The 24,983-nt window shown below is 45.7% G+C and overlaps 1 protein-coding gene and 1 long non-coding RNA gene across 6 annotated transcripts in view; one reads left to right on the forward strand and one right to left on the reverse strand.

The window, feature by feature from the left end:
• Nucleotides 1–24,983, forward strand: part of IQSEC3 (IQ motif and Sec7 domain ArfGEF 3) — a 97,588-nt gene that overhangs the window by 60,189 nt on the left and 12,416 nt on the right. For all 4 annotated transcript variants that reach the window (XM_068191721.1, XM_068191725.1, XM_068191723.1 and 1 more), the window contains exons 4-9: nucleotides 5,217–6,295; nucleotides 10,455–10,616; nucleotides 19,880–20,002; nucleotides 20,651–20,817; nucleotides 23,037–23,176; nucleotides 23,989–24,114. In XM_068191721.1, the coding sequence (XP_068047822.1) occupies nucleotides 5,217–6,295; nucleotides 10,455–10,616; nucleotides 19,880–20,002; nucleotides 20,651–20,817; nucleotides 23,037–23,176; nucleotides 23,989–24,114 (1,797 nt within the window). The remainder of the gene's footprint in view (nucleotides 1–5,216; nucleotides 6,296–10,454; nucleotides 10,617–19,879; nucleotides 20,003–20,650; nucleotides 20,818–23,036; nucleotides 23,177–23,988; nucleotides 24,115–24,983) is intronic.
• Nucleotides 1–24,983, reverse strand: part of LOC137474817 (uncharacterized) — a 55,471-nt gene that overhangs the window by 28,547 nt on the left and 1,941 nt on the right. The window contains exons 2-3 of one of the 2 annotated variants that reach the window (XR_010999510.1): nucleotides 22,050–22,204; nucleotides 19,684–20,969 (exon numbers count right to left, since the gene is read on the reverse strand). This is a non-coding gene — a long non-coding RNA (uncharacterized lncRNA). Of the gene's footprint in view, nucleotides 1–4,385; nucleotides 4,440–19,683; nucleotides 20,970–22,049; nucleotides 22,205–24,983 lie in introns of those variants that run through there. The other variant, XR_010999511.1, reaches the window with a different exon arrangement.

Here is a 24,983-nt window from a genome sequence, read left to right on the forward strand (position 1 = left end):
CAGCTCAATCAGAGACTGTAGGATATGCAGACCCTGCAGTCTGTGAGGAGAGGAGGACAACTGACAGGGGGAGAGTTCAGTGGAAGCTGTGCTATTGCAGCTGAAGGGTCTCAGCTAATGAGGTTTCCACAGAAGAAGCTGCTACTTCTGGGACATCTCTCTACCACCTCCCTCAAGGCACAGATGCTCTCCCTAAACATACATGTCAGATCAATGACCCAATAGATTTCTGAGCTCTAGATTTCTTTGCTCTCTAGCTCTGTCTTTCTCAAAATACTGTATAATTAGACAGAATTCTTGCTTCACACCAGGAAAAAAATAAGAGAGACTAATTAACTGGCTTCACAAGCTAACTGACATATATCTTCAGGGTGGGCCACATCTTGACTGCTATATATGTTCTTAGCCTCTTCAATATCCTACAGCTGCTCTGGTTTGTCCTGGGGACTGTCTGTCCTGTGTTATTTTAGCTTTAAGGTCATGTTGCCATATCATTGTTCTTGCAGCAGACGCCAAATCTGCCCTGGATGCATGTGAACAAGAGAGACATGCTCAGCTGATTGTTCATTAATGTCTGGTGCCTCGCAGGACTGACCTTGCAGGGACTGAGCCTATCTCCTTGGTGAAACCACCTTTCTCACAGCAAAGGGGCCTTACAATTTGTGTGTCTCTCCAGACTCATGGATGTCTTCAGTGAATTGCCTTCAGCTCTGGAAGGGGGGATTTTCAGGCAGTGAGGAGTACTAATTTTTCCACTCTAGTACGTGTTTTTATAGGTATTCCGATCAATTTACTCATCAGGTAGTTTCCTTAATTGGGAATAACGGTGATAGGACCTGCACAGCGCTGTCCCAGTAGAACCCTACTTATAGCAGGACTTGTAATACGGGAATGGAACTCACAGTAAGAGAAAAAGGTGCAAGGAGACATTTTTAGTCTCACTGCACAATTGAAGTCACATTTACCTTTCGAGAGAGGACTGAGTGCTAGTAAGGAAGAAGGGTAAAGTGCAGCCTCCTCTGCAAGACTTGGACCAGTCATTGCCCCTCAGCATCATCCCAGAGAGTTGGTGCGTGGCTTCATGGTTCTCCTTGCTCCACACCCCATGAAACAGAGAATTCCAATAGTGCACAGAGCAGAAGTACTCTGTGCAGGGAGGTTGGAACAGAGACTCAAGTACTAAAGTTACCCTGTGCTTAGACTCTATTGTAATTTTGGGAAAATGCAGGGGACCACAGGAAAGAGAAGCATGCTGTCAGTCATACATACTCTTGGGCTGTGCTGAAGGGCAGCAGGTGTCCCATGGATGGAGGAAAACACTCCATTAACAAATATCTCTTATAGCAATGTCCTTCCATTGTGAGAGGCTGGAGGGAGGGAGAAGCATTAAGAATGAGTGACATGTATGCTTTGTATGTCTTTTTTTTTTTCCTAATTTTTTAAGGAAAAAATTCCTAATGCATGCATTAGGAATGCATGCATTGCCTTGGGTGACTCAGATTCTGTCTCTGAGCCTGATTCTTTTCTGGTTATAACATGGTGGCACATCACCATGCTCAGTGGCAACCTGGGTAGAAAACCAGTGCTAACTGAGAATAAGATCAGGCCGTGGTCTCTCCTGGCAGATTTATAAATTTATGCCTATGGGCACTAAAGACATGGGGTGTGCACCTCAAATGCTTGGCCATATCCAGGCCTGTAGTTTGCCTTGCCTTTTGGCTTGCCTTGACCTTGTTAAATCTCCCTTCATATGCAATCCCTCATGGCAGTGGATATTTCACAGCCGTTTCTAATTCAGCCACAATTGCTCAGAATGAGTGTTCATACTAAGGCCCAGAAATGTATTAAGCTAATTATTCTTTGAAATCCCCTCCGATCCCCCTCCTGCTTTTCCCTTCCTTTGGCACCGGCTGTCAGATCATTCCCCAGAGAAGAGTAGCTTTAAGTAGGCAATTACTTGTAATTCATGGGGTTTATTAGGAGCAAGAGAAGGCAAATCATGTCTGGCCTTTCTCAGCTCTCAGATGGGAACAGAAGGTTCCTCCAGCCATCCAGACTTACATCTCCATTACCCATGACTGCTGTGGTGCTAACAGACACCCTTTCCTCCTCTGGAGAGGAAGAACACAGGCTACAGCTTTGTGAAATCCTCAATACCTTTGGACTATCAGTTAGCTTGATCTGACAGCAAATTGGCATGTCTCAGACATCAATAAGCAGCAAATGTCTGGGCTACAGCAAAGAAAAAGAGACAGAGACCCACTGCTACCAAACAAAGGTGGGGAGGACACTCCTCTCTATGAAGATGCTGCGTATAGCTCTGCCAGTCTTCTCAGGCATCCCTTGGAACACTCCCTGTCCCTGTTATGCCTGCTGAAAGATAGTGTAGGATTCCCCTTGCTTTGGACGGTGCCAGTTGGCAGTGGATCACATGCAGAACCCAGCCTTGCACCCCTGGTATAAGCTAGAAAACAGACTAGTTGAGGAGGAGTCTAGGAGTCCTCTCAGTTCAGATCTTGTTCTGCTCCTTAATGCCTTAGTCCTTTGGAAGGACTGAGTTTATGGACTGCAAAAAGTTGGTGATTTTTTTTATCAAGGTACTGACAGCTTGCTCTGTTCCTTTGGACTTTTAGAAGGATCTCTCCTCACTAGCTATTAAAGTCTGCCATTTTTGCACTGTCCTTGCATGAGATAAACTGGCCTTTTACTTCAGATCAGCAATGGCATCTTGTCTTGGCCTCTAATCAGATCAGAGCATATGAATCTCATGTTTTCAGAATGGCTGTCACCTCCTCGGAAACCTCAGATAACTATAAGGCTCTTGCTTCTGCTTTATTTTACATTTACTGTTATTCTCTCCCTCTCATTTGTTCCTCTTTCCCTCCTAACATGATTAGCTCTACATTTTCATTAACCAGATCATTATTTTAAGTGCTCCCGGTCAGTTGTCAGTAATTACTGTCTGGGCTGGGCCTTTGCAGGTTATTGGTGTAATTTACATTTATTCACATGAGCCTTCCTCCTGAAGGAATGGGCCAAGGGACAGTTCAGTCTCTTTCCAGGCAGGCCAACTTTAAAGACATGTGTCAGGAGTGTTGGTTTTATGGTGGGATTTAAGATGTCCTTGTTTATCCAAAAGGCCTGCTGCCAGGTCTTGTGGTGAATGACACTGTACCCATTATTATTGGGGGGGTGATTTTTAGCAACATTTATGCAGACCATTTCTGGGCAGGCAGCAGTGAAAGTATTAGGCAAATGTTCTTTAAATTAGAGGTAAATAGAGCTCTGAGCCACCTACCTCTGCAACTGTGGTGGCCAACCCCATCACTAAGAAAATTGCTGGTATTTCTTAGTGCTGGACTTTGATGTTTGCCTTGGACAGACTGTGAGCTCAAGGGCAAGGCAGGCAGAAAACAGAAGCCTACCTGATGTTTGAGCACAAGGCAAAGGTCCCTGCTTCATGTCCAGAGAGGGAAATATGAACAGATGTGCTCCCCATCCCACTCTCTTCCATAAATGCCAGCCTCCCAGTACTTGCTCCACAGCCGGGATACCAGCGCAGGCACAAAATGGCTGGGCTTAGGTTGCTCCTCTCTGCCTGTCATCTCCCAAGGTCACATTATCTTCCTCTATTTCCAGAGGAGTTAGTATTGGAAAGATTCCAGAGGTCATTTACACTTCTCATAGCTGTCAGACCAGGTCTTTACATGTACCTACATCCCTCACTGATGGTTTTATCTGTAACTTACATCATGTTATGAAAAAGAAGAAGGAAGCAGGTGACATGACATGACTCTGTGAGCTGAGGCTCATGCCTCAGTCTCACTTTGACTGTGAAAGCAATTTGCACTTCGATCTTGTGGAGCTCAGCTTTTCAAACTGTGAGTACTGGGCCAACAAGGCATGGTGAGGGACAAGTGGTATGTCTGGGCATGAGGATGCAGTCAGTAAAACTCGTCCTTTGGTTCTGCTAACAAGCTTATATTCACTACATGACTGATGCAGTTTATCGTCTGCTAATTCAGGACTGACTTCACCAGCACTCTCAGTCCTGCCTTTCATCTTTTTTTGGTTTTCCTACATGTGTGCAGACACATATTAATGCTACAGTCTGCACCTGCACTCTGCCCTGTGAAGTGCCAATGATAGCTAATAGTTCAGCCTAAACCTCAGTGAAGGTAGTTTGAGTTCATTCTTCTTTTTTCTTTTAACCCCATCTTCCACCTTCATCTTCACACCATCCCCCTTGTCCTCTGTCAGTCACTTATTGGAACCAAATCATCTGTCATTCTCCTGGAACTTGTTAGTGAATACCCAGCTGCAGAGGAAGAGTGGGGGGATTACCAGGAAGTTTAAATTCTAGAGTACAGGAACGACATACATACCTGCTTTGCTGAAGCCAGTTGAGATGGTGTGTGTTGTATTTACATGTGTTTGTCAGGTAAATCCTCCTTCTACTTTTTTTATTATCTTGTCTCAACATTTAAAATTCAGACTTTCTTACCTTTCAAAACTGAGAGTCTTTCTTTTTCTGGGTATTTTTATTTTCATTGCTGGCTGGCAGCTGAAAAACTCAGATATCAAAAAAAGAAGACACTTTTGAATTCAGAGTACTTTTTAAAACACACAAGTCAGAACAAACCCAGCCACCACTAACTTATATGGAAGTTTATGTTTCTCACTAACTGCTAGATCAAGCCAGCATCCTCTGCATTTAAAAATGAAAATTTCTTCCCTTTTTCTGAATTATTTCTCCTTTTGGTGAGAGTATTTCCTAAGGTTGCTAAGGAGGGGAGAAGCATTAGTAACACTCTGAGACAAGAAATAATGCTTGACATTACCAGAGCACCACTGAGCAAGAAGACATGTTGCTGGAACGTTGTATTTTCAGTGATGAACTTGCCCTAAAGGCCATCAGAAGTGAGTCTGCAAGGGAAGGGCACCTGATGGCTCCAGATTTTATGTCTGGCACTCTAGGAGGCGGCAGGATCCCGTTACAGCTGTGAGGAAGCTCATGGTGCTGATGATTTAGCCAGTCATGCCCAAATGGGAACCTTCTGTTGAAATCAGTGGCATGGCATTGCAGGGAAAAGTTAATTCAGTGTCAGAAGTTCCTTTGACAGTCATTGAAGACTAATCAGTGTAGAAAGTGGAGCAATCAGAAGCCATCAGGAGGCAATTAGCAAAACCTAACGTATCTGTTCTCTGTTTTTCAGATCGAAATGCTAGAACACAAATACGGCGGCCACCTGGTATCTCGCAGGGCAGCTTGTACCATCCAGACCGCATTCCGGCAGTACCAGCTCAGCAAGAACTTTGAGAAGATCCGCAACTCCCTGCTGGAGAGCCGCATGCCACGCCGCATCTCCCTGAGGAAAGTCCGCGTCCAGAACTCAGAGAGCTTCTCCGCGGAGAAAGCCCTGGTGGAGGGGTACAACTTCGTAGGCATCCCACTGGTGAGGTCCCCATCCTTGCCAGCCACTATCAGTGGGGCGCTAACTGAGCTGGAGGACTCCTTCACAGAACAAGTTCAGTCCCTGGCAAAATCCATCGATGATGCCCTCAGCACCTGGAGCCTGAAGACCATGTGCTCCCTGCAAGACGGGGGCTCGTACCAGATCAGGGAGACCTTCAGTGCTAGCTCCATGCAGCCAAACCAAGACTTAGAGGCTGAGCTACAGGATCAGGAGAAGGAGGAAGGTCTCCTGCCAGATACTCTACCGAAGAGCAGCAGCACTCTCATGATGGCTTTTCGAGATGTCACCGTTCAGATTGACAACAAGAACATCTCTGTCTCATCATCTACCTCGGTGTCCATGGCAAACTGTCTCAGCAGCAGCAACCAGGCTGGGCTCTCTCCAGTTACCAAGGCCGAAGAAAGCCCAGGAGAAGGGGAGGGAGAAGCCAGTGAACTACTGTCTGCCCCAGAGAGCTTACCTGAGAACAGCCTCACTTCCACTGAGGTGGATGTCAGTACTAATGGCACAGGGGACAGCAGTGCTGAGCCAGATCAGATGGTGGTGCAGAAGCTCCAGTTCGATGCAAGCAATGAGGCGGGACAAAGCAAAGGCTTGGAGTCTGAGAATGCAGACAACTCAGAGCAGCTGAGCAGCAGCAGCACCTCCACCTCAGCCAAGTCAGCCTCTGAGGTGTCCTCAAAAGAAGCCCTGCAGGCCATGATCCTCAGTCTCCCGAGGTACCACTGCGAGAACCCAGCCAGCTGCAAGTCCCCCACACTTTCCACAGACACCATGAGGAAACGCCTTTACCGCATTGGACTGAACCTCTTTAATATGTAAGTGACTCCTTCCTCTATTTCCCAGCCAGTGTTATTCCTCACAGGAACAGGTGATGGCAGGCTCTTGGTCTAGATCCATCTCCATGGAAGCTTGTTCGTATTCAAGGGCATGACCATCTGGGTATACAGTGCACAACACAGGTTGGCTTCCCAGAAGCTCTTTCCCTAAATTGTCCCCAGTACTGTCCTTCTCTTCTGCCTAACAGAGGAACAAGCCCATGAAGAGTGCCCAAGCTCTCACAATTCACAGAACCTTTAGTTCCAGTTGCTGTCCATTTGGCATCCACCAGCCAAGCCTGGGATCACTCTCCTCCACTCTGTTGCAAAGGAACAAACATAGTTAGGGCTGTAAATCCAGCCCTGGTTACTTAACATGGGGCAAGTCCAAGTAAAGAGAGAGAGAGACAGAGGTAGAGCCCAGTATGAGTCATAATGATAAAATGACATCTCTGGCTGTCATTTTCCTTCAGATACTTGGGTAGATTTTCACCTGACAAACCAGGTTTAGTCACCTGTCTCTCATATATCTGAGTTTGATATCCTATGAGAAGGCTGTAGATGTGAAAGCAAAAGCAGAGCAGAGGTTACCATCAGAAGAGGTTAACTCACAGGGTCACACATAGGCAGAAAGCAGCTGAGTTCCCTTAAGATTTAGATTTGCTCACTGCCTTTTGATGAGACTTCTCTCATTTAAGCAAGCCACGAGAAGTACTGGGTTTTGCTTTATCATCACGCTCTCATATCTCTGTCTTTGTTTCCATTTGAGTCCCCTAATAATAAGGATGTAATATACCCATACTAGGAGAACGTTTTTCCACACGTTAGCGTGGGCATTTTAGTCAAAGCAAGGACTGATCATTATGCAGTCCTAGGCAGAAGTTTTTCACAGACAACGGGGCAATGCACAGGATTTATATATGTGTACCATGGAGGCTGTGGACTCCGGGAGGCAGGGACCAGGAAGAGAGGTTTTTAGGGTTGGTCTCAGAGCACACCCAGAAGTGAAGTGATGTTAGGTCAGACAGATTTGGGACACTTACAGAACTGAGAGGGACATATTTCCAGTCTGAGTACAGGTTGGAGGACAGGAGTGAAGAAAATAACTTGTTACCTCTGGGGAATTATGTCTTTTTTCAATCTCTGAGCAGTATCTAGGGGACATGTGGCTTCCCGTGTGGCTTCTTATCTAAGGGGCTGGGAGGGCTGTTAAGCTTTCTGCAGTTATTTGTTTGTTGTTTTCCATGTCTATTTCCAGGAAGAAGCAATTTTACTATTGTGGGGCTTGGGATGTGGGCACTGATCCGTAGGACATGGAGCTGAGGCTGTGTGTGCGTGTGCACACATCCTTTTTCCTGGCTTTCCCTGGATCAGGAGCTGAAAGGCTACAGTTTCTAGTGGAAACTGCCACAGTCTCTCTGGCCTTGCCTTGCATTTTTGGAAGGTAGTGCTCTGGCTTGGAGCAGGCCTCTGGAAACACATGGATGCAGTGGCATATTTTGCATCCCTGCTGCACTGTGAGGGGGTGAGATCCTTGGAATGGCGAGTGCTTCATTATGCAGCACTGCTGTAATAGCTCAGTGTGTGTGGGCAGCTGGCTGCGTGGGCAGAGGGAAAGACAGCAGGACGTGAGGAATCCCGCAGCATTTGCTGGCTCTGCTTAGCACCCCTGCAACACCAAAAATGAATAGCAGGGACCAGGCTCAGGAGAGAGAGGAGTAGAATTGTCTGCTGCACCTCTGGGTAAAAGCTGCGTGCTGCACTACGTGGGATACATCTGCAGGTGTTCAGTGGCACAGATGCTGTATTGCTATGAGGATTGTGTGCAGAACAAATTGAATCCTGGGAAAAACTGATGAAAGGCTGCTGTTAGTGAAAGAATTTTTGACTTATAGTCTAGGCAGTACAGGAGGGCTGTCACAGCTGGACTGTTTTGTCCTGCATCCTTTGATGGCATTGTGTGTACCATCTCTACTGAAACCTGCACATCCATGCTGGTGTGTGCATTTTTTCTGGCCATATTAAACTCTCAACTCCTCTGGAGTGGATCCAAAGTCAGTCCAGTGACTTTGGAGTCACACAGGTGTAACTGAGTTCATCCTCGTGTTGTGAACGCCATACTGTCCCCTGCCAAATACCAAAGTGTGCAGGTGGATGTGCATTTTATGAATCTCTGGTGCTTAGTTTGACTTGTGTCCCAACCTTATCACTTTTGCACTTAGCAGGGAACTTTACCTGCACTCTTCAGTGGTGAACCAATAGGTCTGTGTGATAATAAAGAAGGTGCATTGTTGCTTTTCCCTGAAGAAGGCCTGGGATTTTCAGTATCAGATCTTGCACCTCTCCTATTTATAAATTTAATGGGCTGATTGTTCTTGCAGCCCTCTCCCCAGTGATGCCACACTGCCCAGGATATTTTCTTTTGATATTACAGAGTAAGCAGAGCTATTTCAAGCCCATCTACTTTTTACATGTCCATGAGGCCCCTGTAAGGAGCAGGCCATTCTGCTGAATGCAGCTCCTCTTATAACTAGACATATGTTGCTCACCCACATACTTCACCACCTGACAATGTCACAGTCTGTGCCTATGCATATCATGCATTCACGTGCTCTGAAATATCATCCTATTCTTTCCTCACCCCAGGAAACTGCCTGAGCAAACTCACTCCTTGAGCCTTGACAAAGAACCCTGAATTTGGATTAATGATGGAAGCATGACATCATTTAATGAAGTCACCCTCTTACCTCTCTCCACTCACCAGCTCAGAGATCCAAAGAAATGTGGCAATCTTCCTGCCATTGCAGTGATTCACCTCAGCACAGTGCATCATGACAGAGACCCTTCAGTGGGGCAGACTGAAATATAGGAGGAAAACTTCCTGCACAATACACACATACTGTTTGTTCTTGTCTGCGTTGTGAGACAGGCACCACATGGGCTCACAGCCACTCTCGGGATACACCAGGGCTTATAAACCAGGACAGAAAGATGGGGACAGATGTTTTATCAGGGCCTCTGGCAATAGAACCTGGGGTAATGCTGTTAAACTGAAGGAGGGCCAGTTTAGATTAGATGTAAGGAAGAAGATTTTTACAATGAAGGTGGTGAAACACTGGTACAGGTTGCCCAGAGAGGTGGTGGATGCCTCATCCCTAGAGATATACAATATCAGGTTGGAAGGTTCTCTGAGCAACCTGATCTAGTTGAAAATGTCCCCACTCGCTGCAGGAGAGCTGGAGTAGATGGCCTTTAAAGGTCGCTCCCAACCCAAACCACTCTGCTTCTATAAGAGCTGTGTGTGCAGGCACAGACACTGGCACATTAAGAAGCAGAAAATCACTCCCACAGCCAGGCAATCAGGCCCACTCAGCACCAGACCTGTTCTCAGAGAGATGCTCACAGCCATAGAGGGAGAAAAGCCCTCTGTCTGGGAGCTGCACACTGCTCCCTCCCTTCTTCTGACAAAGTATTCTCTGGGTGCCTTCTCTCACACACAAAGATTTTTGCCGGAGGGCATGAATCAATAGAGGTGGGAAATAAAACGCAGCTAAGGGTGGGGGAAGTAGAGGGGAGATAAACAAATCTGAGTATGGGATTTCTGTTCAGGCAGCCAACATCAAGCTCAGGTGAGGAAGGTAAAAATGTATCACTCTACAATGAACGTTGAAAATGTATGAAAAACAAAATTCTTTGTTTAAACAGAAAAAGTGTCTGCTTTTGGTTATGCCCCTTGGAGCCTTGAGCCTCGTTTGTCCATAGACCATGGCAGCAATGTCTCCTAAGTTTCTTCACAGAGGGAAGAGCCTCTGACTGTGGAGCAGATGGATGGCAGAAGAGTCGCTAATGAGGCATGGTACAATGCAGTAGGATTCGTTGTGGCAGTGGGATGCCACTTGTGATTACCAGGTGACAGCAGGTGCTGCAAGTGACACAGCAGGTCCTATGACATCTTTTTGTCCTCAGCAGCAGCTAGGGGGGCACACAGCAAGACACTTTTCCTAACCCAAATCAGTCCCGTTCCTGACACACACGTGAAGGCATAGGAGCCCAGGCACATACCAAGGGCTGTATTGATGCAAGCCATGGGATGAGCCAGAGGCAACAATGCCTCCAAGAGCTCATGCAAACTCACCATGTCTCTGTCCTTCCCTTCCAGAAACCCAGACAAAGGGATCCAGTTCCTGATCTCCCGAGGCTTCATCCCAGACACCCCCATTGGGGTGGCACACTTTCTGCTGCAGCGGAAAGGCCTCAGCCGCCAGATGATTGGGGAATTCCTGGGCAACAGCAAGAAGCAGTTCAACAGGGATGTTCTGGAGTAAGTGTGGAAATCTCTTCCCCTCCTCCCTCCACTCTAAAGGAGTTTCCAGCCCACTCTGCCCCTGGCTGCACCAGCAAGAGCCCCCTTTGCCGCCATTCTTTAGGAACTCCACCATTGCCGGTCCCTATCTGGCATCCTTCAACACATTTCTCAGCTATGTGTGTCACCCTTCATATCATCAGTCCTTTCATTTCCGTCCTTCCTCAGGAGGCCTGCGTTCAGCTAGCAGGAGCTCAGTACTCTCAGGTGATAGAACAAGTGCTGCTGGCAGGTTTGGGGGCTGGGAAACTCTTTGGCTGACATCTCATCCCATTCATATAAAGTACCTCTGATGCCTTCTGGGAAGTGCTAAGAGACAGGAGGAAAATATCTGCTTCTTGCTGTGAGACCAGCAGGGAGAAGTGAATGCTGGCCACATACTCAGTTCCCTTTCTGTCCACGTTGGAAATTAGTGGCCCTTTGAGTTTGTCCAACTGCATTACGAGGATAATTACAAGGTCCTGTTTGTGGTGATGAGTCCTGCATATGAAAACATGCTACTAAGGGCTTGTCATTGCCACAGCAGCCGTGGAACACTGAGGAACATCCCCACTCCAAAATCTCCAACAAGTTGAGCTGCCCCTTTTCAGAACAAAATCTGAGGTTTCCTTCCTGCTTCTGTTCACTGGCTGCCTTTGCTGGATTGTTACCTTCAATTCTCTCACTGTGAGCCTCTCCTGGTCACAAGCCATGCATCTCTCAGCCTGCACATCTCTCCTCTTTCATTCAGAGACCCATTTCAAGGCATGACCAGCACTCAGCTGCATCTTCCTTTTATTGTGCAGAAGCACAGCTCTTAGTGAGAGCTGCCTTTCCATTAGGCTGGAAGTCCTTTGCACTGGGTCTTTTATTACATTCTCCTATTCTCCAAAATGTTCTCTATTTCCCTTGAATTTTGCAGTGGTTTCTCTTGAACCAAACCAGAAAGAAGTTCCAAATCCCATCCACATACCCACTTCTACTCCAGAGAAAGACTGGAGGATGCCAAATTCCAAGACCCAAATCTAGGCCTAAATTTTAAAATTAATTCCAGCTGCAATTGCTGCTTCTTATTGCTGCAATTCTTATTGACCTGACCTTTGGGCCATCTCTTTTTTGAATATACTGTAGAAGTACTGATTTGTTCGGCAACAAGACACATGTGCTGTCCAGTCTCTTCACGCTGAGAACTGCAATTAAAAGTAATTGCCTCTTTTTCTCCAGTAAGCAATTTGTGGGCTGCTTCCCCTCACAGATAACCTGCTCAAGTCCAAACCTAGCCTCTGCACGCACATGGAAATATTGCAAAAACAATAGGCTGACACTTCCTTGTAATTGTAAATTTGGCATCATCCCTGCAAATGAACATGTTCCTCTGCCTCACATGGGACTACAAACTCAGCATCAGCAGCTCTTGAGAACAGTGCCTATTGCAAAGCCTGGTGTCAGCCTCCCAGCCTCGGTGCCCAGGAGCTGCTACACTGGGATTGCCTGTCTTGTTTCTGCATGAGGCATGGGGGCCACTGGAGCAGGTGGCCCTACTCCATCATGCTCATTACTAGAATTTTCCACTGCCCCTCTCATGGTAACACTCCAAATATTCAGTGAAGGAATGGCCTTGCCCATCCTATTAACATCTGTAGAAAACAAGGCTCAAAGATGGGGACCGAGATACTGAGGCTGTGTCTACATGGACACATCTTGGGCAGGGACTGTGTGTACTTGAGCATGTATCAAACAACTGGGTCTGAGTTCAGGGTTCAAACCTGTGTCTGATCTTGCCAGGCAACAGATGATATGCTTGCACTAACAATCTGTGCTGCCATGCCCTCTTCACAATAAACGCCTGATTCGTCTTCCGTAAAGGCACAGATAAAAGTGGACTTAAAATATATGTAGAATTTTCTAAAACAGGAAGAAAAAAACATGCACATTCAGCTGGTTGTAGCAGTGTCATTTGAAGGTACTTTCTTCCTGTGTCAGTTCTGAGCTTGGGGGTATGCTTGAGCATAGTTGGTGGGTTTTGCAAGCAAATTTTTCATCAACCGCTTATGAGAGCTGGATGGGCAATGGCTGCACACCCAGCAGTGTGTCATGCATGGAAATAAGGCATTGAAAGGAGAAATCATGGCCCAAAATTATAATCCTGGATATTTTTCCTGTCCATGCTGCAGGAAAAAGAGGGCTGGCAGTGTAGTGTAGTGTAGTGTGTTGACATTTCCAGTGCACTGTATCTAAGGGCTGGTCACAACTTATGATCTGTTTCTATGGGAGCAAGAGGCAGATCAAAGACCTTTTGGCATTTTAGAACTGTCTAAGACCTTGTCTGGTTCTCATTCCCCATCCAACTCCCATCAAACTAGCTCAGAAACACTGACACAGGTCAGGAGAATAGACTCTACAAGGGCTGTCTTGCTGTCCCCACAACCATCCACACTTAGTAATGTTAAGGTACACGGTATTCCCTGGAGAGTGTGCAGCAGACAGGAGACTTCATACAGTAGCTTTTGCGTGATTTGCCCAATACCACAGTCATTTTTGTGGCCCAGATGGGCAGAAGAAGAACTGGCACTTCGTCCTGCTGAGGTCAAATGCCCAGGCAGGGTGGCCATGAGCAGGCAGTAGTGCTTGGACAGGCTCAGATCACCTGCAGTGAGGAAGCCTGTATGCATACAGAGATGTCTGTGCTCTTTCACATCCCAAAACTGACCCTGGAGCCTCCTCTACCTCCCAAAAGCAATTTCAATTATTGATGCCTCTTGCTGTGTTAGTTTAGCTTTTGCTTGATGTGAAAACTTATGTTGCAATTGTGTATTGTAAGCAATGTTTCTATTGCATCCAGGTTGAATTAACTCAGCTGCATAAATAAATAATAGGACAGCTTTTGAAACATCTGCAAAAGAGTCAGCCTCCCTTGTGCATTTGGAGGCAGGGCAGAGCTGCCCAGGTTACAAACTCCAGACTCAGCTGTAATGTCCAGACGTAAGTCTGTACTCTGCAGAGTTCTCTTGGCTTCTGCAGATACTGAAGCTGTGCTGGCTGTCAGAGAAGCCTGTTCCTGCTGTCAAACAGCAGAGCTCAGGAGTGCAGAGTGGCATTTGGCACTGTGAAGATGATCCCCCTTTACTGCCACCAGTAAATGTAAAACTCCAGAGAACTGCTATGCTGGTTGCAAAGCCTTTTATGTAAAAGGGAAGGGGCTTAGATGAGGAAAGCATTTTATGAGGATTGAGCACTTTGGTGAGCTATTTTGCCTTCCCACACCTTCATGCCCAGCACATAAATGCCCTGAAATTATAGTCTCAATTCCATCTTCCTGCTCTTATCTTTCAACCTTTCACTGATTTTCTTGGAACTCAAAAAAGGTGTCTGGATAATTCACAAGTAGTTCTACATGCTAGTCAAGAGGAACAACAGAGAGAGCAGGAGATTTTCAACAGTTTCTGACTATAATTGACACACACGCATTGATAACACTGGAACACTCAGGTCTGTCTCTTTAGGAAGATGCAGTATGTAATCTTCTTGTATAGAAAATACTTCAGTCTTTAAAACTAGGATTTATCTCACTTGTTGTTGGCCACCACCAAGTTTAGTGTCTTCTAGAAATTTATTAATTCCTTTTGTCAAGGGAGAGACAGCGGGCCCTCAAGAGTGTTGTTTTTCTCGGTGTGCTAGTTTAGTCTGGATGTGCAGCTTTTAGGCATTTTGTGTTGCAGGGCATAAATCCCACTTGTAACCTATTTTAAGCATCTCACAAAATAACCATTCACTGTGATCAGCATCCAGAAGAATCTAAGAAGATCCAGTAAGATCCAAGAATCTCCTTCTACTTGCTGTCCTGCAGCCAGTGAGAGGGAGTCACTGGAGACCTGCCCCAGGGTTTCAGTGTCTACCAGTCCAGGGAAAACAGCTGGAGAGAGGTAGCCTGACCCATTAAAGGACCCATGTGGTACTGAGCAGTTTTAATCAAATCTATTTGTCAAGTACTGCAGAAAAATAATTCTGTTTCTTTGAAAAAGTCAGGCCCAAGGCATTAACACATAGTTTTAATATGACACATCATCATTCTTGCATCCTTTGTTCATTCTGTGTTTATTTGTTACTTTTGTTCTCCTTTCTTCATACTTTCCTTCACTTTAGTCTATTCTTCACCTCCACCTGTTCCTGACTCAGGAATTACTTCCATTCATAGTTCATTCATGAACAAGATAATGTGAGTGATTTCATGAATGGAGTCAGCTGTGCTGGTACTGGATGGTTTGTGTTCAGCTTGTGGGATTTGGAAGTGCAGATGTGGCTGTGCTGGTGCACTTGTTGTCAGAGGAGAAATGGGCAGAGATTCCAGCAGAGGAGACATTGTGTTGAGCTGGGGTCTGGTTGGTGTTAAGAGTAGAAGTTGCTGTTGAAGACACTCTCCCTGGGGTTGAGCAGGTCTCCTGTCTGTCAAGGCTGTGTTGTCTTCTCTCTCTGTCATGGAAAGTCAGGGAGAGAAAAGCTGCTCTCGGTACATGCAGAGCTGGGAGCCCAGCAAAGGCACTCCTCTCAGAGAAGAATTAGGTTCCTCTTGGACAGACAGAATGGACTTGTCAGGTTAACCCAAACTAGCCCTTTTTCTCCTTCTTACTGAGGATGCTACAGAGGATCAGTAGGGGACTTTCATCACAGGAGGGTTTGAGCAGGAGCAATAGGTAAGGATGTGATGGAAACAGGACAGCGGGAAGAACGTGTTAGGCACTTCTGACCTCCAGCTGCAAGCAAGGCTGTAGCACACACCAAATGTGAGGAAGAACGGCCTTCCCATGCCAGGTCTATACAGGCTGAATGTGCAGCTTGAGTCTGCCTAGTCCCCAGGGAAACTTGGGAAGGAGTAGATTCCCAAGAAAGTAGCCATGTGAGCTACCAACAGCCATGGGAGGGTGAGTAGGCAGGACAGCCCAGGGGGAAAATAGGCAATACACCAATCCCGTAGCATTCTCCAGAAAGGGAAGACTAGTGTGGGCCCTGGTCTCCATTGCAGACACTGTCCTTCCCAAGAGGGTGGGGAGGGCAGGATTGGGACACACACCTGTGCCCACTGGTGCATGGAATCAGGGAGTCCTGCTAACTTTTCTTTCTGTTCAGTTCGCACATACAGGGCAGTTTTCTTCCAGGGAGCTGAGCTCTTCTACAATTCACCCAAATCCTGATTCACCCTCAGAAAGCTTGTAGAATTAGAGAGGCTGAGGAAAGGGATAGTTTTCATTAATATCTTTGTGCCTTGTGATTTTAAACTTTCCACCTGGCTGCCTCCCCCCTTGCTCCCTCCCTGAGTGGAGGCTGCAGGTTCATTACAGATGCTTTTAGTTGCATCCCAGCTCCTGCTGCATTGTCACCTGAGCGGAAAAGCTGGAAAATAGGTCATTACACTTGGGTGAGCAGATCCCAGCCCCACATGATACAGCTGCTTCCCGTCTTCACTGAACCCTTTTGCCACAGACTCTTTTGCCGTGCTTAGCCCTGTGCTAAATCCTCACAGCTCTTCTGCCATTATGTCCACCTACTTTTAGGGGGATCTTTTCCCTGTAGCCTAGGAGGCTACAGCAGAGACAACAGCTAGGAGCCCACTCTTTGGTCCTGGAACCCGGTGTGGAATTCTCTGCTTGTTGTTGTGAGGTGCCTCAGCGCAGATCAAAATCTTCATGTACACAGGTGGCCAAGAGTCCTCAACCCCCACCCCTTGTTTATGAGCCAGGGAGCCAGCTTTTTTCCTGCTCACTCCAACAACATGATCCAAATATCCAAAGTCATATCCTTGCAGATAGTGGACTAAATGAACCTCTTGATGCACTGTGGGTTCAATTTGTGTGGCTTGTTGTAAGTTCCTAGGCAGAAAGGAGTTGAAACTGTGTCCCTGTATCATCATCTCTCAAGCCTCCTGGAACAGGCATCTCACAGGTGTCCAGCTGTTTGTGGGAGAATGAACTCAGCACTGGTTTTAGCATGTGCACATAAGTTTTTGATTTATTCCTTGGAGGCAGAGAGCCACCCGCTCTCATATCCTTTGTCAGCTTCCATGGTCTCTACCTTGAAAAGAAAAGACCTCCTTGGTCTGGTTTCACGAAGAAAAGTTGTGCTGCATTTCAGGGGATGTCTGACACAGTTACCAGAGTGCATTTGGAAAGTTAATGCGAGTCTGTGCAGGAATCTGAAGTCAGGGAAGGCTGCAAAACTTCCAGCTGTCTAGAAGAGGAGGAGGAACATGGCAGACCCATAGCACAAGGCTGTTTGGCTCTTTGAATGGACTTTGCTGTGTCAAATTTGCACACAAAAGCAACAGACAAGTCTGATCCATCTTTCTTTCTGCCTGTCTAACAGCAGAAATAGCAGCTTGGTACCTGATGGCTCCTCTAGGAGCTGTTCTTCATACCTTTGGCACAGGATTTGTCAGATAAATCAAATCCAAGCACAGGCTGACTTTGCTTGAATCAAACATTCTTCCTAACCTGTCCTTTCTGCCTGGTCAACTTTTCTTAGTAAGCAGGATAGAGGACCCTGTTCTTTGGACTGAGAAACAAATGGAAGAGACTCACAGGAGCTAGAATTTACAAAGTAAACCTGCATCAGTCAGTCTGTGAGAGAAACTCACATAGGAGAATCCAAGCATAACTCAAGTAGCAATGCCTGTTTGAGTTTGAAAAGAGCTATGAACAGCTGCCTTGTCCTATTTGTCCTAATGAAGACTCGCTGCTTTCTGTATTAAGGGCATTGACTTGAGATTTGTACACAAAGGGGAGGATATTTTAGGGCAGCCTGGGCGGAGGGGAAAGACTGATCAAAGAGGGAAGGAGTAAGCAAAAGATAGATGACTTAATGCTGGTGGATTGGGTCTACTAGGGTGACCTTAGCAGGTGTCCCTGGGGCATGCAATGACTCAGTGTTCACATGTCTGGAAGCAGACAATAGCAGCAAAATCACCAGGGTCAGTGCTGAGAAATGCTTGCACATTGGAAAGGATTAAAAAATAATAACAAAAGCCCAAGTGCAGAGGTGGTTGCAGCTGTGAACACAATAACTAACAAGAGGAAAACATTTTACTATCGGTGAAAAATTCCAAGAAGCAGAATGCCTTGATGTTAACCCAAGGGACTGAGTATAAATATGAGAAAAATAAAAATAAAAGAGGAAAGATGCAGTGAAGGAAGTTTTTCTCATTGCCAAGTGTTTCTGCAGTCCACCCTCTTGGACAGATAAAAAAATATTTCATAGAAGATTTCCTATGAGACCAGTCCCTTTGATTCTCTTCCCTTGCTCCCTATTGGTTTCTGAATTTTGATTATATGGACTTTATGCAGAAAAAGAGCCCACAATTCCTAGCTGAGGTTGTAACAAGTCCAACCTCAGAAGATACAAAGCACTTTATGTTCAGTCAGAGCTCTTGATAAGTTATTCTGTGGGTGTCACCCCAGTTAAATGATGATAACTCCTGAATCAATAAGGCAATGGAGGAATGCAGAGACATTTCTGAGCATTTGAACTCTGTCTCTCACCCATTTGAGGAACTGTGCAACAGATTTTTATTCTAGCAAGGCTAGAATAAAAATCGTGGCACTCAACAGCTTAGTTCATAAACCACTTTCCAACAACCCACAGCTAACTGCAGCACTTAGAAGCGATCGACAGACACACCCCCAGTTTATCTCAGAAAGGAAGAAACTGGTAACAGCATATCCCTTTATTAGTAGAGGTTTCTTTGGCAAAATTTCCAGATAATCCTAGGAAACAGAAGGATCCAGAAGAGAGCTAATCCCCTCCCCCTCTTTTTTTTCCATATGCCACTCCTCATAAAATCCCAGACAACCTGTCTTGGGGAAAATTTCCTCCCTAATAACCTTCCTTAAATTTGGGATCAGTTTATCCTTTACCACATAACAAAGCAACCCAAACACAATACAAAGAATTAAATAAAGGGGTTAAGGGGCTAATAGAAGTAGCATCCAAGGTAAAAAGCAGCAGAAAATATGAAGTTCTTGAATTTTTAATGCACTTCTAATGTCAAGGGGGTCCCATTAGCAAATTAGTAACTTTGTATTTAAGGAAGGTGGGATTTTGGCACCTATGATTTTCTTCATCTGTCAGACAGTATTTCAGTTTCAAAAATTTATTTTTGGGAAAGAATAATGACAAAGTCAGTGGAAAATAGAGTAATTCAATGTCTGTCTTTGTTAGAATAACTAGTTTCTAGACAGGGGACATGCAGAATATAAATCTAGACTTCAGCAAAGCTTTGGACATGAGAAGTTTTTTGTTGAGAGTGGAAGAGAGAGAAATTAGCAGAGGAATCATAAACAGGGGAGCAAATTGGCTGATACAGACATTAGTGCCTACATACTCTGCTGAAATGGGAAGTTTGGCCTAAGGGACATTATGAACAGGGGTTTCTTTTGATTAATGCTTGCAGTAATGACCTGAGCACAAAAGGTAGGAATATGCTAACAGAATGTGCTGAAGCCACATGAGAAAGGTGTTGTCGTTACAAGTGATTGAAATATCATGCAGTAAGAATAAGAACAAGTAGATTATTTGACTAATACAGAGAGCAAGTATTGTAGCGGTAGGTTTTGGAGAATAACAACAGGGCCTTTATAAGATGAGAATGCTTTAGTGGGAAATAAGAGAGGTATCTTGGGGTATTCTTGGGGTATCTAAATTTGCCGTGAATTTCCAGTGGGCAGTGAATCATGCTAAAATGCAAAGTGACACCAGATGAGCAGGTAATGTTACGTGTTATTTCCGTACAACAGCTTCCATTTCCTATTTTCTCTGAGCTGATTCTGGTCCTATTGATATTGATACAGGTGTCTAAATAGCTATGTCAGTGTAGATGTCTATATATCTATGTAGATACAGGTAAGTATCAATACATATATATATACACCCATACTTTCTCTGTATACGCTCATGTGAATGTATATGCTGTCTGTGGTGTGATATGTATGTATGACAGTGTATGCATACACACACCCACATATATATAAATACATAGTAAAGCACAAGAATTGTTCACCAGCTGTAGAATGCAGGAATCACTTGAGTGAAATCATTGCCTGTGGTAAGCAGGATCCAGGAAGTCATAGTGATGTCTCAGGGCCCCTCCCATGGGATTTCCTTTGGGGACTGGGCCTCAGTACCACAGTGGAGGAGCCTGCCTGGCATCATCCACTGGAGGATGTTCTGATGAAGGCTGTGTCCCCCTCTCACAGCTGCGTGGTGGACGAGATGGACTTCTCAGGCATGGAGCTGGACGAAGCCCTGCGGAAATTCCAGGCCCACATCCGTGTGCAGGGGGAGGCACAGAAGGTGGAGCGGCTCATCGAGGCTTTCAGGTAAGAGAAGGAGCCCTGCAGCCCCACTGCTGCAACCAGGGGAGGCAGGGAACACAACACATCCAAGGCAAAAAAACAGCAGTCATGGAGAGAACGCCCACAGACTTCCCTTCCCAAGAGGGGGATCATGGAGGGGCTCCTGAAGGATGGAGTCCTCTGTGCCACTGCTGAGCCACAGCTGTGGCCTTGTCAGATGTTCAGTGGCATGAAGAGTACCGGGGCCAGAGTGAGGCCAGTCCTGATATGGCTTCCAGCAAGGGATTCCCTGATCATTGGTGACTCACAGGAAGAGAAGCAGAGGGTTTGCAGGGCTGCTCGGTTCTCCCTTGGTGCATCCAAAGGAATGCTTAGCAAGGCAGGCTGGAGCAGACACCTCCTGTATTACACTTATGTACTGACACACTCTGAGGAGTCCACTCCAGTCTCACTTGCTTTTTTGGTTCCTGAGGACAGGAAGGTTGAAGTTTCAGTGGCCTACTTCAGCCATTGGTGGGGAAATTTGCCTTCAGAGCACAGTGGGTTCCTTCTCTTATGTGTGAGAGGTGGAGTGAAAGGAATATGATCTGCTTGTGGTAAAGCCATTGCCAAGCTGGAGCAGAGGGCTCCTCCCATGTTCCATGTTAAGTGTGTGCATCCCTCCTGCTGCAGCCAGAGGTACTGCATGTGTAACCCAGATGTAGTCCAGCAGTTTCACAACCCGGACACCATCTTCATCTTGGCCTTTGCAATCATCCTCCTCAACACAGACATGTACAGCCCCAACATCAAGCCTGACAGGAAGATGATGCTGGAGGACTTCATTCGCAATCTGAGAGGTGAGGATTCTGCCTTGATTTTTCTTTTTTGACCTCCTGCTTTTCTAAATTTTGCCTAGATGAAGGCAGGAAAAATGTACTGGAACTGCCTTTCTCCAGGTCTTCTGCTGCTTGCCTGTGAGCCAGACATGGAAGTCCCTTTGAGATGCCTTCTAGGGTGCTGGGGAAGGGAAATTCTAATTAACTTTGTTTTCTGCAGAAAGCTGTCCAGCCTTCTCAGAAACCAATCATTTTCCTTTGAGAGATGGCTTCATCTTTTAAGATATCTCATTGCTTGGAAACAGTCCATTGTATTACATTTTCTTATTGTTCAGCTCCATCCTTCTTAGACCCTGCTGGGTTGTGCTAAACAAGCCCTACTTGCTACTCTGAATAGATGAACACATTTTCCTTTTATTCAGGCTAAATCTTCCCCTTCTTAATTGTCTGCAATTACTTATAGTAACTGTAGGCGTGACAGAGTTCATGCATACATTACTTCTTTGCAATTTCTGATACATCAGTTCCCCAAATCAATTTTCTTCTATTTTCAAGGTCAGTCTTGTGCATCCTGGTAATATCTTGTTAAAAGCACTTTTTCAGATGCGGTCACAACATACTCATATATAGAGCTACCGCCTTGTTCTTATTTTCAGATCTACTAACTCAGCTCAGTATTGTTTGGCCTTTTTGACATCATGTCTAGACAAATTATTGTCTAATTTCCCAGCCATATTCATTCCTAGGTCGTCCTAGGTCAGCCATTTTCCAAGTTTCTCTTACTGCACATCTGCAATTCATATAAAGCTCCCTCAAAGTTTTTCCAGCATAAATTCCTGTATTTTCTGAAGATTTTGCACTTTTCTGGGTTCTTTTGACTTGTTTTTTTGTCCTGATTGCTGTTCGGAAAGTGTCATCTCAGCCTCCCACACCTTCCACAATTTGTCACCTGGTTCAGACTGGTATAATGTGGCACTGAGGCCCTCTTTCAAGTTAATTCCACAGATACTGAATGGGTCTGCTACCTGCCATCACCTCCTTTAGCATTACAATTGATAGCACTAACAAAAGAGAGGGTTTTTTTTAATGTTAACTTACACTTAGAGTTGCCTTAAAAACTGTCAGTTTGCACCACAATTAATTAAATCGGCATGAAGGTCACTCACCTCCATTGTGCAACACACCACAACTCATTAGAGCAAGTGAATGTCATCCTATCACAGACAAAGAGAGACAGTTCAATCCAGACTCACCTGCAGGCCAGCAGCTTCAGCAGCCTGTGTTTGAAATGTTATTTGGGATACATTTGCAAGGATGTAGGTACGGGAGCAGAACATCTCAATGTCTTTCCATTTTTCAGCAGGTCCTCACCTGCATAACTCAGGATAGTTCATCTCAGACCAGGGAGCTGGAGGGAATGCAGAGAAAATCAATATAAAATGAATAGAGGAATCCAGTTTGGAAGAAGGACTGGAAACTTGGTTTTCAGTGTTTGGCTCAGGGAAGGGTGAAAAAAAAACCTTTTCTGCCAGGCTCTAAAGGATCAGACAGCAAAGTATGGAGAATTATCTAAGGAGATGTAAAAGAGGAAAGGGGCAGGGTCAAAGCAGAGATACCGCAAACAGAATAGCAGGAAAGTATTATTCCTAGGAGACAACACAGAAGGAAAATGGTGGAGGTCACCATGGTGGAAGGAAAATGGTGGAGATGTAAAAGAGGAAAGGGGCAGGGTCAAAGCAGAGATACCGCAAACAGAATAGCAGGAAAGTATTATTCCTAGGAGACAACACAGAAGGAAAATGGTGGAGGTCACAAAGCAGACAATGAGAGATGACGCTTGCATTGGCAGGAAGAGCTGCTGAATCCCATCACAGGCCTTCTCCCCATCTAGCACTTCTGGTGATACAAAATCAATGCAGGGGTTACTGCTGAGTGGCCCAAGATATATGAATGTGAAATTGTGGCTATAAAACCTTAGGGAACACATGGAAAGGAGCCACCATGCAGAGCAGTGGAATAATGAAATCAACTGCATTGGCCTTAGAGATGTCAGTGTCTCCTGCTGGTGCATTAGATGCATTAGAGAAACAAAGAAGACAGCCTAAAGTGAAGCATTGCTATTCCCCTTCAGCCTTCCCAGCACTGCACAGTGCAGAGGCAGTAATGACCTGCCAGGGACCACTGCTTCTTCCCTTTTCTTTTCTCTCTGGCTGGCCTGCCCAACATTTTCTGTTTGGCAGGGGTGGACGACGGTGCTGACATCCCTCGGGAGCTGGTGGTGGGGATCTATGAGAGGATCCAGCAGAAAGAGCTAAAATCTAATGAGGACCATGTAACTTATGTCACTAAAGTGGAGAAGTCCATAGTTGGAATGAAAACGGTGAGGACCCATAACCCTGCTGGCACCCACTCAGCCCCTCTGTCCCCCACCTCTCTCCCTGCCCTCTTTTCTGTGTTTTTCCTCTATGCCTTTCTTCTCTTATGTAATACCTTCCTTGTGTGTCTCTGCAAATGTACTCCTTTTTCTCCAAACTCTTTATTTCCTGCTATCTCATTCTTTCCTAATTTTGAGGCATCTCCTTGGCCAGAGTTTACAGTATCTAGTGCTGTAGTTGTTTGTCCATGAATTTTACTGCAGGTCCTGGCTGGCTCAGCTGATAGGTCTGCAGTGTTTCAAACTCTCAGGCCTTTTAAGGGTGTAGGAAGTGAAAGGCAAAGTGATAGAAAGCAATTTTACCTGTCTGTCTCTAATGAGTTCCCGAAAAATTGCTGGGGTTAAGAGATCCCCAAAGTACAGACATCTTCTTTGGCAGTAACCAATCTGTAGTGCAAGAACATACATAGTGTTTATCCAAAATAAAGCAGGATGATTTCTCAAAGCCCAGGAAACCTGCAGATGTCCAGTGGGGTGAGAGAGGATGAGCAGTGACCCAAGGATTGGAAGCCAGAGATTGGATGTGTGAGCAAGAAGGTTGCATTTAGTCTGCCCTCTGATTTACCCGGATCACAAAGGCTTTCTCTGTTACTGCACTAGCAGGAAAATTGATGGCAAGGAGCGGTGGTGAGGAGGTGATTTGTCTGGGCAGAGGGGGTGGAATTGTGTCAGTGGCCAGGCTTGTGCAGTCTGAGGTTGGGGGAGACCCACAGTGGTCCCTCCTTCAGCCCCTGCATGCCCTTGTGTGCTCTCTGCAGGTCCTGTCGGTGCCCCACCGCCGGCTGGTGTGCTGCAGCCGCCTGTTTGAAGTGACCGATGTGAACAAAGTGCAGAAGCAGGCAGCTCATCAAAGGGAAGTCTTCCTCTTCAATGACCTGCTGGTGGTGAGTGTGCTTTGGCAATTAGGCACTGCAGTAATTAAACCTGCCCTGGTTTCTGTAAGGAAATCTGAAACCAGTCCACAACATCCATTTTCCCTCTGTTCTAAGGACAGCTCCCAGTTCATCAACATTGTAAGACACAGCTCTGGACCCTTCACTGTTAAAAACCTACTTAATCTAAAACTCCAGTAAACCCTTGAAAAAACAAACTGTCACATCCTACAGCCATCCAAGCAATGTTAGTGCTCTCTCTCATGCCTTTGCCAGCAGGGAGGTTCATTTCATGAAAGGGAGGTTCATTTCTTTGTTTGTACTACAGTAGACAGAGCCCTCTCATGCCCTTTAAATCTTTCCTGCCAGACACTTTAAAATCACTGCCTCCTAAAGTGGAAAAGGATGTAGCAGACTAGATAGTACTTATCAGACCCCCAAATGTGTGGAGTATTTTTAAAAGTGTCCTGCCCCAGCAATGGAATTATGCAGGTACAGGAGAGCAGAGTTACACTGAGACTGGCAGGAGGCCAAACAAAATGGAAGTTTGCTGAATTTAATGGCGAAGTAAAACTGTGGTGGTAGTAGATGCAAGGCTAAACCCAAACCTTTTTGCAGAAGGAGAGGATAAGAGAGCTTTACCCAGGTATTCCTCTGCAGCCATTTGCACAGTTATCAACCTGGGGAGAGGGTCTGCTCCTTGCTATCCCTCTACTCCATGGGATAAACCAGGCCCACAAGAACTAATGCTGAGGTACAAGGGCAGCGCAGCATTCTCATATACTCTTGCTCCCAGCTCTAAGGTATTTATGACAGGCTTCCCTTTGCCTTTTGATCTGTTCCTTGGTGAAGAGAATTACCCTTTCAAAGTCAACATGTGG

The sequence above is a fragment of the Anomalospiza imberbis genome, chromosome 5, assembly GCF_031753505.1.
Source record: "Anomalospiza imberbis isolate Cuckoo-Finch-1a 21T00152 chromosome 5, ASM3175350v1, whole genome shotgun sequence".
In the NCBI taxonomy this organism is placed as follows: Eukaryota; Metazoa; Chordata; class Aves; order Passeriformes; family Viduidae; genus Anomalospiza; species Anomalospiza imberbis.